A 20,768-nucleotide genomic window follows, 5' to 3' on the forward strand; every position below is an offset into this window, starting at 1 on the left:
AAACTCTGCCATTCTAGAGCGAGAGCAGAAGTGCGAGAGGAAGTCCACGGGGGCGAGCACTGAAGACAGCTTCGCCCCCTTGAAGCGGCGTGGGGAGAGGGTTAGCGCATGCGCAGAGGAATCACTTGTAGCGCTGGCGGGATCCTTGAGCTGCGTTGGCGGCGGGTGCGCATGCGCCTTGGGTCGAGTGGCTGACGGGAGCCGGCAGGCGCGGCGGGACGGTTGAGTGCGCGCTTGGCGTCTCGGGGCGAGGGCGCGTGTGGCGGGGGCGCGGGCGCGGGCGCGGGGGCCGCCGCGAGCGGGCCGTGTAGGGAGCACCCCGGGGCGGGGAGCCGCGTGCTGGCGGCGGTGTTGCCAGTGTACGATAATGATCCTGTTTGTACGATCATTTCAACCCCTTTACCATGGACGGTCAGCGATGGTAAAAGTGTTTGGTTTGCTCTTGTGGCTCCTGGCCCGGCCGCAGCCGAGCCCAGATAGTGCCTGTGCAGCCAGCTGCAGTAGGAGCAATGCAGCTGGCTTGGACAAGGCGAGGAAGAACCATGCTGCTTCCCAGGTCGCTGGGCTTAGGAAGCAGGCTCTGGGGGGGGCGGGCCTGGGGACTGTGGAGCCGTCTTCCCCCGAGCTCAGCTGATGAGTACCCAATAGCCCCCTCTAAGAGCAAGGGGGGCTAACTGTTGCTCTGCGGGTGTAAGGCCTGTGATCCTCTTATGAGTCCGATACGCCAGTCTGAGGAACTGGCAAGAAGCAGCTTTGTACACTGGTGCTGCGTGCTTTTCTGACCAGTCCACATTTATTGTCAGTTAAGGACTGTGGTTCCTCATTGGAAATTCGTCCCTTAATTTGAATTTGGCCCTTAATTTCATGGTGTGCTTAATTTCAATCCTGGACAATCCTAATTCCGGGGTGTCTGTGCTAGATGGGCTCCATGCACTGCATGCAGCTCATGGGTCTAAAGCTAGTACATGCTGCATGCAGTGCGGATTGGAGACCATCAAGCCCACAGGGCTGCCTGTGTGTCGGACTCTACAGGTCAGATCTGGCCCATTGGCTGTGTCTTTCGTAGAATCATAGAAGTAGGGTCGGAAGGGACCTTGTAGATCTTCAAGTCCGACCCCCTGCCTGGGCAGGAAGAAAAGTGGGTTCAAGTGACCCCAGCCAGGTAGGCATCAAGCCTCTTCTTAAAGACCCCCAGGGTAGGAGCCAGCACCACTTCCCTTGGAAGTTGGTTCCAGATCCTAGCCGCCCTGACTGTGAAGTAGTTCCTATGAATGTCTAATCTAAACCTACTCTCCAACAACTGGTGGCCATTATTCCTTGTTATCCTGGGGGGCACTAGGGGAAACAAGGTCTCCCCCAAACCCTTCTGGTCCCTCCTAGTAAGTTTATAGATGGTCACCAGCTCCCCCTCTCAGCCTTCTCTTGCTGAAATAAATTGAGACTTACACTTATTTGCCCACACCCAGACTTGAACTGCCAGCCTTTTCATTAGCAGCTCACAACTCAGGCCCTCCAGCCACAGAAGAGGCCTTTTTTGACAGCCTTGTCCTAACTTATTGTGGTAGCAAAGCGAAGCCTGGGAGGAAAGTTAACTTTTTGGGCCTTTCATTGGAATGGAAGTTTTGGGATCTCTCTTTCACAACTAATGTGCATGTCGTCTATAAGGCAAACTTTCCAGATTGACTTTTGCAATTTCACCAGAAAGCTGAGAGGTGGGACTTACTGCCACCCAGGTGTGTGGGTCAGGTTTGGGTCATTGCAATTCAAATGGCATTTATGCCTATTTTGGATGTTGCCTATTATTGGGCTACAACAGGACTTTCCAGCTGGTGACCTGTGGGCTTCATGCAGTCCATGGGGGGTTACATTGTGGCCCTGGGCTACCACCTGGCCACCACTTTTCCCATTGCTTCAGCTACAGAAGCAGCCAGGGACTCTGGGCTCCTTTTCCCCTCCAGCTTCTCCTTCCTGCAGCATGGTACAGCCTGCATTGCTGAAAGAGCCTTAAGGTGAAATGCAGCAGGGGAGACTGTGGCTGGGGAGCTGAAGATGAGTGAGGGCACTTGGGCACTGGTGTTGTTGTGGGTGGGGGGGGAGTTAGGGAGCAGTGTGTGGTGCAGTGTGGTGTTGCTCAGTTCAGTGAGGTGAAAAGGCTTATCGTTCAGTAGTGAGGGGGGATGGGGGGTACCTGGACACATGGTGCAGTGGGGGGGAAGTGGTGTGTGATGTAGTGGAGGGAGGCACATGCAGTGGAGTGATGCAGCAGCAGAGGGCTGCTTAGGCATGCACTGTAGTGGGGGAGGGAGGAGGCACTGTGCAGTGATGGGGAGGGACATGAAGTGCAATGGTGGGGAGGGCGTGCATGGTGGTACTGATATATGGTACCGCTGGGGGGGTGGGAAAAGCGCGGTACCACTAAAGCAGTGGTCTCCAACCTTTTTAAGTACCAGATCCCTTTGTGAATTAAAGTGCAACCTAGGATCTATCGCACCTCTCCCCCCTGCAAGTGGGGGGGAGCAAATCGAGGCCCCTGCAATGAGGGAGGGAGGGGGGTAGGGGCAGGTGCTGGGGTGAGTGTGGTCCTGCCTGGGCTGGGTGGTGGGACAATTGGAGCCCAGGAGGCTTATCCAGGTGTGGGGTGGGGAGGCTCCAGCCACTACATGCATCCCGGTGGACACCTGGGGGATACGTGCCCTCCCCGATCTGTATGCAGGGTGGAGGCAGCTGCTGTTGCACACTGGACTTTGCACTCCAAGCCCCACTGCAGCTATTCTGGGAGTGGCACAAGGCCACATGTGTCTCGCCACTGGGCTGAGGCTTGCCCCCTGCCCACCCAATGGCAGGACATGGAGCCTCTGACAGTTGCACTCAGTCCCGCCAGACTGAGATCATGCATGTGCTCAGCCTCCCCAGACTGAGATTAGTCAATAGTGGAGCCTCTGACAGTCAATCGCGATTGACTGGTTGGTGACTACTGCACTAGAGGCAGGGGCATATGGTGCAGCAGGGCAATGTTCTGTACACCCAGGCACCACACATTGTACAGTGCAGTGGTGGGGTATAGCATGGCGATATGCAGTGAGGGGAGGTAACCATGTGTGCAGTGCAGCAGAAACATGCACTCTGCAGCATGGGGGGCATACAGTGTGGGGCCCTGGGGACCCATGGCCCCCCCTGGTATAACCCCTAATAGTGTAACCTGCAGGGTGTGTGGCGTCTGGATGCTTGTATGGTAGACAACCCTGGTCTGCAGTTGACCCTAGTTATGCATAAGTGTACGGTTCACCTGTTGTCTAGAATTGCAGTGTAAACCTTCTGAGCATGGTGTGCTTAATTTCAATGCACCTTTTAGACAAAATTGTAACCCAGTGATGATAATGTATGCCTGGGAAGTTTCTGAGCCAGATGAGACAAATGGCAGAGAAACTAGACTCAAGTTACGCATATGCTGATCCTGTCCAAAAAGATCTAATATTGATTACTTGTCTATCCATATGAGGAAATTAGTGACTTCCTTTTGCAGAGGGCTCCAGTGCTTCCTTTTGCAGAATGTTTTGAGAATCCTGTATGAGACAGAGAAAAATTCAGAAATTAATAAGAACTGTCATATTGGATCAGAAAAAAGGCCCACCTCACCAAGTAGCAAGGATCTGGCCCATGGAGCCCCACTGTCCAACCTCTGTTGCTTCCTCTGGGTCCCAAATTGACCCACATGTTGCACACAGCATGCACTGGACCTGCCCTGCATGCTGGACGTGGCGCGCTCAGATGTAAGACAGGAGAGGTAGGACATGTTTAAGAGTGATCACTGCAGTCCATACCCTCTCAGTTACCAGTAATTATAGGTTGAAAGATGTTCTTAGCTTGAGGTTAGTAAGTACCTTAATACAGCTCTTGTTAGCTATTTGGACTGTCATTTGAAGGGGATCAACAATGAAATGAGTCTAACAGAACTAGAACCTAACATACCTGTTCAGTAGGGTTGAAGCTTTGGTAGCTGATTTGATTTGGAGGAGATTCAGCGTGATTTGGGGGCCAAATCTCCAAATCTGAACTGAATTGAGAGCCTCTGAATCCATTGATTCAGGCAGTCCCTGTTTGCCGCTGCAGGGAGCTGGACCCAGACTCCATGCCGGTAAGTAGGGAGTAGGGGGCTGGCTAAGGGGGGAGGGGACCATGGAGGGACCCCCACCCAGCCCCATCCCCTGTTGTTGCCTTGCCCGGCCCCAGCATTCCGGCACTTTAAAAAAACAAAACAAAAACACCCCCGCACTCACCAGCTGCAGCACCAGCGATCGGGGCCTCTGGGGTCTTGTGGCACAGCCCTCCCCCTCCCCCCCCCATGTAGTGTGGAGCAGCAGAAATTGCCTTCCCTTCTTGGGACCCATGTGGCAGCTGTTGCATTGTATAGGTGCAGCGTGGCTCGGCAGGGCTCCGTGTGCTGTCCCAGAGCTGGGGTGGCTCCAGCAGTCACCTGGAGGCCGGCAGCGCTTAGCCCAAGCGGCCCCAGCTTCCAGACTGCTGCTGCAGCTGGTGAGTGTGAGGCTTTTTTTAACTGCTGGGACGTTGGGGCCGGGCTAGGCAGTCAATGTGGGGGGGCGTTGGAGGGGGGGTGAGATTCGGCCGCATGGGTGACTGGTGCCTCCTGAGTCAGGGTGGGTACTTGCCCCCACAGCGACCAGGGGAAGATGGGTCCCCCATGGCCGATTGCACCGACCTGGAAGTGCCACAGGGATCGCTTGTCCTGGCGCTCCCACTCCCTGGTTGGCGCTCTCAGGGGGACCCTGTAGTGCTCCTGCCTGCCCCCTGCCCGTCGCCGAAGCAGGGAACTCTGGCTGTCAGGGGGTGCACCAGCGCTCTCAAGGGGCGCATGTGCACCCCATACGCATTGCCGCTGTTCGGCCCAATTTGTCAGCCAAATCTCCGAATCAAATTGGGACAGTGATTTGAATCACCAAATCGAATCATTGTTCCTCCGAATCGGCCAAATTGAATACTTGCTGCTTCGCAAGGCCTACTGTTCAGTTTGCTCAGTGACACCCTAAACATCCATATGGGTTTTTACATACAGGTGTTGTCTTTATATTAAATATCACATGATTTGAATAAAAACAAGAACCTTTGCTTGTAATAAGTTTTGCTTACTCTATTTATTCTTTTTTACGTTTTAAAAAGCAAAAATGCAGTAAACCTAATGCAGTGTTCACCAGCTGCCAGGTGCCAGATGATTGGAAGATAGCCAATGTAGTCCCCATCTTTAAAAAAGGGAGGAGGGAGGACCCGGGCAACTGTAGGCCCGTCAGTCTTACCTCAATCCTGGGGAAACTCTTTGAGAAGATCATCAAGGAGCACATCTGTGATGGGCTGGCATCAGGGATGATGCTCAAGGGCAACCAGCACGGTTTCATTAGGGGCAGGTCATGTCAGACCAACCTGATTGCCTTTTATGATCAGGTCACAAAAGCATTGGATGCAGGTATCGCCGTGGATGTAGTCTTTCTGGAATTCAGCAAGGCCTTTGACACTGTTGACCACCCCATCCTCATTAAAAAACTAGGCGACTGTGGCATTGATGCCTACACAGTCAGATAGATTGCAAATTGGCTGAAGGGTCGTACTCAGAGGGTGGTGGTGGATGGGTCATATTCGACCTGGGGGGAAGTGGGCAGTGGAGTCCCCCAGGGCTCGGTCCTTGGGCCTACGCTGTTCAATTTCTCTATCAGTGATTTGGATGATGGGGTGAAAAGCAACCTGTTTAAATTTGCTGATGATACCAAAATCTGGGGTGAGGTGGACACGCTAGTAGGGAGGAAAAGACTGCAGAAAGACCTGGATAGGTTGCAGGGGTGGGCTAACAAAAACAGGATGCGTTTCAATATGGACGAGTGCAGGGTGCTGCACTTGGGCAGTAGTAACCGGCAACACGCTTATAAGATGGAAAACTTGCTTCTTGAGAGCGTGGAGGCAGAAAGGGATCTTGGAATCACTACTGACTCCAAGATGAACATGGGCCGACAAAGCGAGGTCACGGTCGGCAGGGCTAACCAGACCTTATCGTGCATCCACAGGTACATCTCAAGTAGGGCCAAGGAGGTGATCCTCCCCCTCTACACGACACTGGTCAGGCCACAGCTGGAGTACTGTGTCCAGTTCTGGGTACCCCACTTCAAGAGGGATGTGGACAACATGGAGAGGGTCCAGAGGAGGGCCACCTGCATGATCCGGGAACAGCAGGGCAGACCCTACAATGAGAGGCTACGGGACCTGAACCTGTTCAGCCTTCACAAGAGAAGGCTGAGGGGGGACCAGGTGACCTTCTATAAACTCACTAGGGGGTACCTGAAGGGTTTGGGGGAGAACTTGTTTCCCCTAGCGCCCCCTGGGATAACAAGGAATAACGGCCACAAGTTTTTGGAGAGTAGGTTTAGATTAGACATCCGTAAGAACTACTTCACAGTTAAGGCGGCTAGGATCGGGAACCAACTTCCAAGGGAAGTGGTGCTGGCTCCTACCCTGGGGGTCTTTAAGAAGAGGCTTGATGCCTACCTGGCTGGGGTCATTAGAGCTCAGTTTTCCTCCTGCCCAGGCAGGGGGTCAGACTTGAAGATCTACAAGGTCCCTTCCGACCCTACTTCTATGATTCTGTGAACCAGTGGATTTCAATCCATTGGTAGATCTCCTAGCCTCTTGCGATAGATTTCGGAGCCTCTTGAAGTTGATCCAAGGCTAGGGTGGGGGGCTAGGTGCCCGTGTACTTGCATGTGCGTGCCCCAGCCCAGCAGGTCAGTCTGTGGGGAAGGGGTGGGGGCTAGATTGAGGCCCCTGCGGTGAGGGACAGTGCCACAGAGGCAGGAGCAGGTGTAAATTACATTGGCCCCCAGCTGGGTGAGACTTGCCTGCTGGGAAGGCAGGCCCCCAGATAATTTTTTCTCCCTCTGACTTGATCTGCCCCCTCTTCCCTCCCCACACACTTACCTGATGGCGGTGGGGGCGGGCGGGGGGGTGCAGCGGTGGTGCACAGTAGATCTTGAGTTGCTATTAAATGCCAAAGGTGATCTCCTACTTTAAAAAGGTTGGAGACCACTGACCTAATGTTTTCCATAGATGCAAATAGACACTTGCTCATGACATCCTCTAAATTTAATGTAATAGCAATAAGGGAACTGAAGTTGGGGAATTGGTCTTGAAAGTACAACCAGAGTGTTTAGATTGCATCAGTAGAGCTATAGAAGACTTGCAAAACCTGAAGAATGTTTGAGCATTAAATGAATTAAAATGAAAACCCCTGATAATGCATCTACATACACAAATAACCATGCAGGGTCAAAAACAAATAAGGATCATTCTTTTGTGAGATGGAGTCTGCTAACAACTTCATATATTCTTTCTGGCTGCAAGCTAGGTACAACACAATTAAAAAGCAGTCAGCTACGTTTATAATTTTAGCGTGTCTTTTTTAAATTATCCTGCTTTGCAGCTCTTGTATACATTTTCTTAGACAGCTTGTTGTGTGGCTGACAGGCCACTGGGGTGCAGAACAGTGCAAAAAATATTATTTGAATATACAGTAGCCATTAAAAGCATTGTCTATGTCTTGTTCCCAATAGATAGCATAGCATAATTCTGTAGATGTTATGATTCATTATATTCTTGATCAGTAGTTGTCAAGTAATTTTTAACAAATTATTTCAGATACCTAGTTATAAAATAACCTGTGAGAAACCAAGGTTTACTCTGTTATTTCATTGTCCCTTTCAGCTCTTGTGTGTACTAGAATTGAATTTTCAAGATTAGCTGTGAAGGGCAGAAGAGTAATTTCTGTTTTCAAAAATCTTTCTTTTTATAGTCTAACATCTCTGTATAATTTGTAGAAAAGTAATTCCTACACTTCTCTTCTAGTCAGTGATAGAATAAGGAAATAGTAAAGCAGGATTTATATGGTATAAATCAGGAAAAATGTCATTTACTAGCTTAGTCCTTTAATTTATGATATGAGCACACATTTTTAAAAAAATGATTACATTAGTTTTGTTACTTTTATTCTGTTGGATCTGAGAACAAATATTTCTGTTTGGAAATGATTGATATATTTTAATTTTTAAGAAGCATTTATAGAGCGATTCATTAAAATGCTTTTGCTGTTATGCTGTATTGCCAAAAACCCCCCACCTTCTGTATTTGATGTTTTTCAGATTGGCAGGATTGAATATGAGGCGATCAGCAGCTCCAAGTCAACTGCTAGGAAACTCGGCAAAAAAGCCAAGGTTTATACCTCCAGGAAACAAGAATACAATCTGTCTGGAGAAAGAAGTAGAACAACTGGGCCCAGAAATTAAGGTAGTAGACGTAAAAAAGAAGAATGCAGCGGGATAACATATATGTATACGTAGCACTGTTACTGAAGTCTGAGATGTCTGCCTACAACGAATAGTCCTTAATCACACAAGTAATCTTAACTGTTCGGAACCTGATATCTTTACTCAAGCTGAACCTTGTCTTCTGTTCTATAACTAGGACCTGTTCACATTAGTGGGGAAGAGAATGTAGTAGTAAGGTGCTTTACAACACTTGGGTAAAAGTAATCAGAATACAGATCGTATACAAGTCCCATTGTAGTCAAAGTATGGATTACAATATTGGCCTGGGTTTTGGATTACTGGGTCATTGCTGCCTGTAGAATGTTTGGAATGCCCTGGCAAAAACCATTTCAGAAAAACAAAGTCACTTGTCAAGAACTGTAATTTAAAAATGTTGGTGTGTTGAGTAAGTGTTGTTAATAAGGATTCAGATGTTTTAGCCTCTAATATCAGAAAACTCAGTATGTCATAGTTTAAATTGCAGAAACCTTTGAACTGAGTTCATAAGCAGGTGATGTTATTTCTTGTGCATAGCTATTTTATATTAGAAGTGTGGGGTTTTTTGCGTGCGTGTGTGTACACACTCACCTGGTTTTGCCTGCCTTATTATGAAAAATCTACTTCCCACTAGTTGCCAGGGCAGTCAATGGGGTTGCTTGTTGTAATTAAAGGCTGGCAGTAGTAGTATTTGGATCACAATGACTTGCATAGATGTCATAGAAAAGGAATGATTTATCTTAGCCTGTATTGCCAAACTTTGAAACTTGTGGAGAAGTGTGGGAGTTTGGATGCAGTTTGTATCTAATTATTGTCTTGAAATCATAAGATGCAAAATGTTAAACCTAATGTATATCTAAATTCTGGTGTTTTCTGTGTTATGAACAGCTGCATATTTATCGGGAAAATCTGTGTTATGAGAGAATTCTCTTCTGGATGTGTTTTTTCTCTCTGTAGGGTAGAGAGAAACAACAGAGTGGCCTTGGACTTACAAGGGCTCTTTCTGGAACACATGGACTAAATATAAGTTCTACAAAAGCTGTGGAATTTGTTGGAGAAATAAGTTCAATGGAAAAAGCTAATGGAGAAAATAAGCATAAGGCAGTTGAAATGAAGGCAGTAAATAGACTCAATGCAGGTAAGATAATACACACTTTTAAAAATTACTCCAGTGGAGCAATTTGGGGAACACAAGACTAATTTATTACTACATTTAATTACATGGTATATAAATGCTAGAAGTCTTCTATTGGTAGCATTGTGTTGTACTACCAAAAAAAGTTATTTAAATCCATTTTTTCCTTTTTTTTCACCCCCATTTTTGATCTAGCAGGTGTTGGAGACCAGTTGGTAGTGCCACCTTTTGTAACACTTTTGTGGTCTTTGTGAAGAATATATAGAGGAGGGGGGCAGATCCAGGCAATTCATTACTGCTTCTTTTTGGTTTATCTCCAAAACTGTGTGATGAACTCATGTTTGACAAAACTGTTAATGCAAGAAGTTGGCCTAACTTTATTATTAAAAAATATATATTTTGAAAAATATACAATATTAATTGGACTGAACATTTTTTTAGGGATTTAGGTCTTCTTAAGACTAAGTTTGGAAGTGATTTAGAAAGAATCATTCCATCTGCATCTTACTGTAATTGCTGGTTAAACTGGTGAATTTCACTTGAAACAAGTGACAGAAGCTTGTGCTTGATGTTGTACACCTACATTGGTTTGTTTAGGTCGGGGTGGGCAAAATATGGCTCATGGGCCATATCTGGCCCGCTAAGGTATTTTGTTCAGCCTGCAGTGGGTCTCTTGGCCTTGCCCACCCCATAGGGCATTCTGGGGAATGGCGCATGTTGCTGGTCCCACTGCCCCCAGGTATGCAGCAGGGCGGGGGCAAAATGACGACCAGACTTGGCTCATTGGCAAGCCCCTGTGGCCTGCCTGGCTGCTGCTGCCAGTATCTCCGCTGCTGCCTGGGCACCCCATCCCATTTGCCCTACATCCACTCCTGGGGGTGCTGGATGGAGCAGTTGAGCAGGTGGGGTCTCTGGAGACTAACTTGGGACCCCTGCAGGCAGGGCACACTTGGCTGGGTGGATGGGATGGGCTGTGGGTGGGTAGGGAGTGAGGTGCGGGGCCGGGACTTGTATTGTGGTGCAGTGACACCATTGGGCCTGGGCCTGGGGCAGACCTGTGATTTGCTCCCCACATATCCCTGCTTGCAGAACTGGTTCCCATCACAGGTACGTGTGAGGAGTGGATTTCGGCTTTGCCCTGGGCCCCAATCCCACACTGTCACCTCCTTGTGTTCTTGGCCTCACACTGTCTACCACCCCACGACCCCAACGAAGGAGTTGAATAGGCAGTGTTTCCATGGAGACTGACTTGGGGCTCCCACAGGCAGGGCACACTTGGCTGGGTGAATGGGATGGGGCTGAGGGCAGGCAAAGAGCAGTTCGAGGAGCTGGGGCTGGGATTGTGGGGCAGTGACAGTGTTAGGCCGGGGCCTGGGACAAGCCTGTTATTTGCTCCCTGCGTGTCCCTACCTACAGAACTGGCTTCTGTCACAGAGACGTGTGGGGAGCAGATTGCAGTTATTTGCCCCAGCTCCCAGCCCTTCACTGTCACCTCCTTACGATCCCAGCCCCGCGTTGTGTCCCCCCCCTGATTCTGGTCCTGCCCATCCATCCCACTCCCAAATGCCGCTCCCTGCCGACCTGTGGGGGGCCCAAGCTGGTCTCCATGGAGACCCTGCCTGCCCACTCTGTCCAACACTCTGTTGATAGGTGCAGGCCAGACAGACTAGGGTTCACAGGCAGCTGGGCCAGCTGTCACCCACCACCATCCCCCCAGCCTCCAAAAGCTCACCCAGCTCACTTCTTAATTGCCCACCCCTACTTTACGTTAATGAAGAAGTTTGCTTTGAACAATCTACAAGCGAGAACCAGAAAATTAGTGTTTATCAATCTGAATTGAACATTTAAATAAATTATATATTCTTTGAAACTTGGTGTAAGTAGACACTTTTCATGGAATTCTTCAGAGGAGCACCAATATAATCGGTGGCTTATCAGATCAGCACATGGTCAGGAATGCAGCCCGGCAGCTTGGAGAGCAGTGTCTTGCTTGTAAGTCTTTGGGGGGTGAAACAGGTCGCCCTTCCCAGTGCTATCTTCCTAGTACTCTGCGCCTTGCATGGAGCGCCCTTGGATCCTTCTTTAGGGTTCTTATGTCCCGCCCTATACTCACCTGCCACGTCTTGATGGAAATTATGATGATGTTCTTGTGAGTGGAAGGCTGCCTATTGTATTGGGTACATTGGGGACTTTCCTCTATGTGAGACTGACCCAATTTTCTCTAGTTAGGCCTCCCCATCTAAACCCACTAAACAGGGTTTGATGCCGAGGCTCTAGCCTTTTCTATTGTCTTGAGGCCCGTGGCCCCTTTTCCTGCTCCAATCTGGAACCTGGCCTAGAGGCTTGGGTGCCAGCCCCACAGCTGGAGGGTCACAAGCCCAAAACTAGGGGACGACCCCGAGCCCACAGCCTCCCAGACCACAAAAAACCCCCCCAAAAACTACCAACACCAAGATGCACCACAGGCGCACCAGAGCTCCCTGGCTTCTTTAAGATCGCGCCTCACTGGCGCCAGGGGTCTGTGCCCGCCCCCAGGGCTTCTCGCTGCCCCCCCCCCGGGCTGGGGTTCCCACAATGCCGTGGGTCCCCTGTGAGGCCTCCTCCAACCCCTAATAGCCTCACTCAAACCACCGGTATCAAACAACAAACAAAACACAAGCCCCTGGGCTATAACGTAAACTTGAGCTGCCTGGCTATAACAACATTCACCCTACCGGGAAATACTCCATCCCTCCACAGTGACAGAAGCTGTTCCTGCAGCCAGGCCTCTTCTCTTTGGTTGTTCTAGGAAAACTCCTTCCCCTTTGGCAGCCAGGAGGGAACTGCCTCCCTGGCCTCAGTTGTGGTGTTTAAATGGGAGCCAGGCCCTCCCCTTCTGGTCAGCTGACTGCTAGCAGGTGTAGGTAACTGGCTCCCTCTAGTCGCCCTAGCAACCGGTACCTGAATAGCTATTCCAGCTCTCCAAAAAAGATTTACCACTGTTTTTATGAAAGAATAAAAATAACTGTGCAACATCTAAAAATTCAATATTTGAAGTGCAGATGAGGGAAGAAATCTTTAGAAGTATGTTTATATCACACATGACTATTAAATTAAGCAGTAAATCCTAAAAGAAAAAAATAGATTAGCATTACCCTATTGTAAACTCAGTTCAGACTAAAAGGATTACAGTATATGATCTTCAGGGCAAATCTTTAATGGATGTATTAAATCCAATAAATATACCATGAGAAGAGCAGGGAAAATGTAAAATCAAAATAGTTATAACTAAGAAATCTGGCAAAAAAATTGTTCCTATTATAGGGTATAGAAACAAAATGCATTTATAAACAAATACAAGTTACACGACAGACCACTGACTTCCTAGCTAGCTGTGTTACTGATGCTATTACAGTCCCTTGCCATTAGGTGGAGGAACACTGAGTGACTGTTATTGGCCAAATGCAAAGCAAGGTTTTCTGGGATGGAATTGATTAGAGTTGTGGACACACACACTGTATGCCAGGTATAACTTAAACTAGTGTATAGTTACTCCTGATTTCCAAGGCAAAACACAACAGTAGGGCTAGGGACAGACATTCAAAAAGCCCGAGCCTGAATTGATTCAATCTTTGCCCAGCTAGCTCTCTGCCCAGCTGACTGTGCTGCTGGCTGGGCTCAGTCCCCCCATTGATGAGCTGCAGCTGCTGGGGATGGCCACACCCCCGCAGCCCAGCCCCACCATGTGAGCCAGGCCAGCCCGGCCCGCAGAGGCAGGGCCAACCCCTGGCAGCTGTGGCTCAGTTACAGCTTCTCCCCACACTCCAGCTGAGCCAGGCAGCACTGCACAGAGCCCCTCCTCCCTGCCCCATGGTGATGGAGTGGGGGGGAAGAGTGTCCCCCCCCGTCCCCCCCCAAGTGGGGTGGAGAGGAGCAGGGGGAAGAGTTCCCCTCCGGAGCTGGGCAGCCCTGCAGAGCCCCCCTCCCCACCCTATGTTTTGGGGGGGGGGGAGGAGGAGCAGGAGTCCCCCTCCAGTGCCACACAGAGCCCCAGTCCCCTACCCTGAGGGGAGGAGGAGGAGGAGGGGGAAGAGTCCCTGTTCCCCCACCCCCCTCCAGCACAGAACACAGCCCCAGCACGGTCCCATTAAGGTGAAGGCAGCAGGGAAAAGGGTTAACTCCTCCCTCCATCCCTTCTGCCCTGTAGCCACAGTCTGCCAGCTCCAGGTCCCACCGCTGCAGCCCCCTCCCCTCTGCTCCCCAGCAGTCAGGCAGACCCTGGGTGTGGTGGGGAAGGAGGGAAGAATTAACCCCCATCCCTGCCCACTTTGCCTTAACAGGGCCATGCTGGCCAGTGTCTCACCACGTCCGGTCCCTGCTCGGGCTAGAGAGTAAAGGGGCAGGGCCATCCCTGCTTTGGAGCAGACAGCAGGGCCCCACCCAGAGAGCATGCTGGAGGAGTCTGGTTTAACTTAAACCAGAAAGGGGTCTGGGACAGACATTGCATAAACCGGTTTGAGCTCAGTCTGTTAAGTCTGATACGACATTCAAGCAGGTTTATCTCAGACCGGTTTCAGCCATTTTGAAACTGGTTTACGTGCACTGAATGTGTCTGTTCTGTTACAGGTTTAAGCCAGTTTCTGATCGCTTAAACCGGTTTTGTGTAATGTCTATCCCTAACCTAGGTGTGTACATCATGCCATGTGCCCACACTCATAGTGGAATATTTTTGGATGTTGAAATTTATTTATTCTCAGCCAGGATTATAGGGCAGGAAGTGATCTTTGGACATCAAGCCCAGTCCCTTGTTGTTGCTGGCAGTTGTATCATATAATCTGTTTAATAAACTAATTGAACCATAACCTAACTCGGGCAAGTTTCTTGCTGCCACTGCTCCTATTGAAAGGTTCCTCATTCTTTGTGGTGGAAGGCAAGGCAGAGTTGAACAGTATAGACTAACACAGCTAAATACCTCTCTCATTCCTTTGGTGGTTAGAAACTTTCTAGTTTCCAGTCTAAATTCTGTTCTTGTGCTAACATTGTCCTACTATTTAAATAATTATATTCCCTTTCTGGTGTTTACCTTTCTGATGTGTTTAGAGATAGTAACTCAGCCTTTGTTCCTTTGGGCTAAAGAAGCGAAGCTTTTTTTTTTAACTCTTAGTTTGTAAGAGAGTCCCTCTCCTTCCCTTGATTATCCTAGTAATTCTTCTCTGCACTTGTTCCAGTCTTAATTAATTTGTTTTGCATGTGAATGAACAGAATTGTACAAAATGGTCCAGATTAGGTCTCAGCAGTGTATTGTACAATGACATTGATACTTCCTTGTCTCCACTTTTACATTTTAAATTGACATTTGCTTTTTTGTATGTGACATGATAGCTCATAACTATCTTGAAATTGAGTTCATGTAGATCTTTCTCCTCTTCTCTCCCAATTGATGAAATTCCGTTTGTTTATAGCAGAACTTCTTATTAGTCACTAAGCACATAACGTGTCCTGTTGAATTTGATCCCATTTCTGATATATCAGCTTTCAAGGTCTTTCAGTTCTTCCTGTATGCTATTTCAAGCTCTGTCTCTGCTTATGGTGATTACCAACTTTATCAGCACACTTCTGCTTTCTGAGCAAAGGGTCATAAGCATGATTCTTGAGAAATTCCAGTCGTAATGTTTCTCCATCCTCATAGCTGTTCTTTTCAACACGACCAATTGTTGATTCCCTTTCAGCCAGTTCCTTCCCCATGTTATAATTCTTGTAATAAGTTGTGCTTTTCTGCAGTCACAACCTCCACTATAATTAGGGGGTTTGTGGGGTATCATGAATATTTTCCTGTGTTTTATTGGTATGGCATGTGTGGTCATTTTGGAAAGCCAGTATTATGCTGTATCCATTTATGTTACTGTTATCACTATAAATTATGGCCTACTGTTTATATGTCTTTATGCTTATCGATATGGTTTAGCTAGGGGACTGAGGCATGCATACTTAGAGATGATTACCATCCTTGGTACAATTATTTTATCCTATGTAATAAATCCTTGTGTTGTTTTGCTTCCTTACTGGTTGCATGTAGAAAGAGTGATTTCTGGGCAAGTAACATTCCAGGATAGTGCTCTCTACAGAGAGGGGGACCTATACTTTCTTCTCATTCCAAAAAGGTGGGTCTCCTGGAGTGGGCAGAGAGTCTTTTGCTGTGTCTGCAAGATCCAGTATAAGAGCAGTTGTTCTGAGCATTGCTGGGGTAAGGAGTTGTCCCAAGGAACAGACTGAGGTTGCCTTGGGATAGGTGGCAGCACAGAGGGGAGAAACTCAGGGCTCTGGAGGTCCCCTGCAGATGGGTTTGTGACATGCAGCATGAACTAATTTCCTGTGTGTGATCATATCACATGCTTTATTGAGGAGCTGGTAGATTAGATCTACTTATTTTCCTTCCTGATTATCAAAAAAGGAGATCTTTTTAATTTGGTATGATATATTTTTGGTGGGCAGCCACTTTTATCCTATGGGTTTACAACAGAATTTGCAGGAAGGAACAGTTAGTTTTGCATGCTCTTGAGGTTCCATTGATAGATCTGTAGTTCTCCAGATTCCCTTTCTGTGTCTTTTAACTATAGATATTTTGTTTCTGTACAAGAAAAATATACTCTTCAATCTTGAAGTCCTCAGTACAAAAGACTGCATCTTACACTCTACAAGGCCTGTTGCTTATATAGATTCATAGATAGATTCATAGATGTTAGGGTCGGAAGGGACCTCAATAGATCATTGAGTCCGACCCCCTGCATAAGCAGGAAAGAGTGCTGGGTCTAGATGACCCCAGCTAGATGCTCATCTAACCTCCTCTTGAAGACCCCCAGGGTAGGGGAGAGCACCACCTCCCTTGGGAACCCATTCCAGACCTTGGCCACTCTAACTGTGAAGAAGTTCTTCCTAATGTCCAATCTAAATCTGCTCTCTGCTAGCTTGTGGCCATTATTTCTTGTAACCCCCGGGGGCGCCTTGGTGAATAAATACTCACCAATTCCCTTTTGTGCCCCCGTGATGAACTTATAGGCAGCCACAAGGTTGCCTCTCAACCTTCTCTTGCGGAGGCTGAAAAGATCCAGTTTCTCTAGTCTCTCCTTGTAGGGCTTGGTCTGTAGGCCCTTAACCATATGAGTGGCCCTTCTCTGGACTCTCTCCAGGTTATCCGCATCCCTCTTGAATTGCGGCACCCAGAATTGCACGCAGTACTCCAACTGCGGTCTGACCAGCGCCCGATAGAGGGGAAGTATCACCTCCTTGGACCTATTCGTCATGCATCTGCTGATGCACTATAAAGTACCATTGGCTTTTTTGATGGCTTCGTCACGCTGCCAACTCATGTTCATCTTGGAGTCCACTAGGACTCCAAGATCCCTTTCCACTTCCGTGCCACCCAGCAGGTCATTCCCTAGGCTGTAGGTGTGCCTACATTCTTCCTCCCTAGGTGCAGCACTTTGCATTTCTCCTTGTTGAACTGCATTCTGTTGTTTTCTGCCCACTTGTCCAACTTGTCCAGGTCTGCTTGCAGCTGTTCCCTGCCCTCCGGCGTGTCCACTTCTCCCCATAGCTTTGTGTCATCTGCAAACTTGGACAGAGTACATTTGACTCCCTCGTCCAAGTCACTGATGAAGACATTAAAGAGTATCGGTCCAAGGACCGAGCCCTGCGGGACCCCACTGCCCACACCCTTCCAGGTCGAAACCGACCCATCCACCACGACTCTCTGGGTGCGATCCTCCAGCCAATTCACCACCCACCGGACTGTGTAGTCATCCAAGTCACAGCCTCTTAACTTGTTCACCAGTATGGGGTGGGATACCGTATCGAAGGCCTTCCTGAAGTCTAAGTATACGACATCCACCCCTCCTCCTGTGTCCAGGCGTTTCGTAACCTGGTCATAAAAAGAAACTAGATTGGTCAGGCACAATCTGCCTGCCACGAACCCGTGCTGATTTCCCCTCAGCATAATTTGTCCTGCTGGGCTCTCACAAATGTGAGCCTTGATAATTTTTTCAAAGACTTTGCCAAGGATGGAGGTGAGACTGACAGGTCTATAGTTGCCCGGGTCCTCCTTCCTCCCCTTTTTGAAAATGGGGACCACGTTAGCCCTTTTCCAGTCCTCCGGGACTTGGCCCATGCACCACGAGCTTTCAAATATTCCCGTCAGTGGCTCTGCAGTGATGTCGGCCAGTGCCTTCAGCACCCTTGGATGGAGCTCATCCGGGCCTGCCGACTTAAAGGCATCCAGTTCCTCCAAGTGACTCTGCACCATTTCAGGGTCTACGCATGGAAGTCTGGCGCCTTACTGCTGCCTCTCTACAACCCCAGTGAGAGACTTGTCGTGTCCCTCACTTAGGAACACTGAGGCAAAGAACTCGTTGAGGAGTTCAGCCTTGTCCCCCCTATCTGTCACCAATTGTTTCTGCCCATTTAGCAGGGGTCCTATTCCTCCCTGGGCCTTCCTTTTACTCCCTATATATCTAAAAAACAATTTCTTGTTGTCTTTTACTTGGGTTGCCATCCTCAGCTCCATGGTAGCTTTGGCCCGTCTAACTGCCTCCCTACAAGCACGAGCAGAGGAGGTATATTCATCTTTGGTGATCTCTCCCTGTTTCCACTTTTTATGTGCTCCCCTTTTGTCCCTTAGGCTGCTCTGGATTTCTCTGGTCAGCCAGGGAAGCCTCCTGGCCCCTTTCCCTCTTTTGCCTCGCTTGGGGATCGTCTTGCATTGTGCCCGAAGGATCGTTTCCTTAAGGCACAGCCACCCTTCTTGGGCTTCCATCTCTTCAAATCTCCTACTCTGCAGTGCGTCCTTGACTAATCGCCTGAGTTCATTGAAATCAGCTTTCCTAAAGTCTAGCACTTTCACCCTACTAGTTACCTTACCCACTTGCCGTCTTATGGTGAATTCTGTTATTAGGTGATCACTGTCCCCCAGATGACATAGTAGCGGACCTCCAGATCGGTAGCCATCTCCCGTTGCCAATACCAGATCCAGTATGGCATTCCCCCTAGTGGGACCGTGTACCTCCTGAGTCAGGTGGAGGTCCTGTACACAGGTTAGAAACCTGCGTGAGCGGTGGGACTTTGCTGTCTGTGACTCCCAGCAGATGTCCGGGTAGTTTAGGTTCCCCATGACTACCGCCTCTTTAGCTTTTATGGTCTCCGAGAGTTGCCTCAGGAGCCCCGCATCTCTTTCTTCCCCTTGATGTGGGGGTCTGTAGCAGACCCCTACCACCAAATCCCTTTCTCCTTTCCCCCCATGTAGCCTAACCCACAATCCTTCTACTTCCTCATCCTTGGATTCCGTCTTGATGAGGGTCGATGTATATTGCTCACTGACATAGAGCGCAACCCCTCCCCCTTTCTTCCCCATCCTGTCCTTTCTGTACAGTCTATAACCCTCAATATGTACTGCCCAGTCATGGGATGAATCCCACCAGGTTTCCATTAGCCCACTAAGTCATAGGTGTTTAGTGCAAGCAGGAGCGCTAGTTCATCCTGCTTGTTTCCCATGCTCCTAGCATTAGTATATAGGCACTTGAGCCCTGCGACTGGTGCCTTTGCTGCCTCCTCGCTCCGAGTCCCAAGGGGCCCTTTGATTCTTACCTTCTCATTTCTTACCTGTGCCATAGCGCTGGCCTCCCCATGGCTTTCAGGTTCCCAATGCTCTCTTTCTTCAGGCTGGGCTGTCCTTGTGGGTGCCACATGGTTTGGTGGTCCACAGCTTCCCCCGCCCTCATCTTCCCCTCCCCCCGGCGAGCCTAGTTTAAAGCCTGCTGGAGGAGATCCGCCAACCTAGAAGAAAACACACACTTACCTTTGGGGGACAGGTGAAGCCCATCCCAGCTGAGCATGTCCCTCGTCGTGATGTGCGGGTCGTTGTCCAGGAAGCCGAAGCCTGCCTCGAGACACCATTGCCGAAGCCGCCAGTTGGTCTCTCGGATACAGTTCTCCTGCCGTCTTCCACGTCCGTTCACTGGTAGGATGGAAGAGAATACCACCTGTGCACCGAACTCCTTCAGCACGCCTCCCAGAGCACTGTAGTCTGCCATCAGGTGATCGGGGGTTCTCCTGGCCACATCATTAGTACCCACATGGACTAGGACCATGGGGTAGTAATCGGTGGGCTTGATCCTGGCCTGGATTACCTCCGTCATATCCCGAATCTTTGCTCCAGGGAGGCAGCATACCTCTCGTGCTGAGGGGTCCTGGCGACAGATGGGCCCTTCCATACCTCTCAGGATGGAGTCGCCTATGACAAGCACTCGTCACCTCCTCCTCTGGGTCCTCTTGGATCTCTTGATCTGTTTGGAGTGTGTTTCTTCCTGCCCAAGGGTTTCCTCCTCCCCTTCCATCGCCTGCAGGATCGCCAGGGCCTCGTACTTGTTCTCCAGTCGAACTGGAGAAACTGGTACCGATTCTCTGCGAGCTGCTCCGGTCCTGGCTGTTACTGTCTGCCACTCTGCTGCGGAGGGCATTCCCCAGGCTGCTTCTTCCTTGGGTGCCTGGTCCTGCAGGGAAAGGAAATATCTGTCAATTTCATCCTCCGCCTCCCTGATCCCCCTCAGCCTGCTAACCTCCTCCCGGAGCTCCCTCACCTGCGCCTCCAGAGCCCCAAGACGGGCACCTGCCGGACAGGTGTGGGGGCCCCCAATCTCTACCCCCCCCGGCACTGCTGGGGATCCCCCACAGGCCAGGAGGTAGGGGGACATCAGCTCCCCCATGGGCTCAGTCTGGGTGGAGGCCTCAGACCAGCCCCGGGTAGCCTTGTCCCCCTGGGCAGAGGCCCTAGCAGCACTCCTCGTAGACACCATTCTGAGCTGCTGTTTGTAGACCTGTGTGGTGTCTACTCCCTACCCCTACAGGAGTCTCCCTCCCGGCCCGCCCGCCGGTGCAAACGCCTGTTTGCGCGCTTTGTTCGCGCTGCGCGGCTCGGGAGCGCGGCTCCCTACCGGCTTAGCTATACGGGACCCGGGGGGCTTCCCCTCCGGATCTGGCTCAGCTGTGCCGGGTCCCTCCGCCCCACTTACCTTCGGGGGATCAGCTGTTGCTGCCCCCGCTGCCGATTGCTCCGCTGCTGCTGCTGCCGCCGCCGCCTCTGGTCAGTCAGTTGGTTAAGGGGGCACACATGCGTGCGGGACACACGTGTGCCTGCCTCCTCTCCTTCCCGCTGCTGGTTCCTGAGTATATAGGATTTCTACTTTTAATGTGTAAGGTTCCAACTTTACCAGTCTGAACTTCAGCATAGAGCAGGTTTCTCTCTGATCTTT

At 49.8% G+C, this 20,768-nt stretch overlaps 1 protein-coding gene across 5 annotated transcripts in view; it reads left to right on the forward strand.

Moving 5' to 3' along the window:
- RAD54B (RAD54 homolog B) overlaps positions 1-20,768 on the forward strand; it is a 114,880-nt gene that overhangs the window by 91 nt on the left and 94,021 nt on the right. The window contains exons 1-3 of one of the 5 annotated variants that reach the window (XM_014611665.3): positions 13-100; positions 8,193-8,337; positions 9,312-9,492. In XM_014611665.3, coding sequence (XP_014467151.1) covers positions 8,209-8,337; positions 9,312-9,492 — 310 coding nt within the window. In that variant the 5' untranslated portion in view covers positions 13-100; positions 8,193-8,208. Of the gene's footprint in view, positions 1-12; positions 227-8,192; positions 8,338-9,311; positions 9,493-20,768 lie in introns of those variants that run through there. The other 4 variants (XM_014611666.3, XM_006273942.4, XM_014611664.2 and 1 more) reach the window with 4 other exon arrangements.

Source organism: Alligator mississippiensis, chromosome 3 (assembly GCF_030867095.1).
Source record: "Alligator mississippiensis isolate rAllMis1 chromosome 3, rAllMis1, whole genome shotgun sequence".
In the NCBI taxonomy this organism is placed as follows: Eukaryota; Metazoa; Chordata; order Crocodylia; family Alligatoridae; genus Alligator; species Alligator mississippiensis.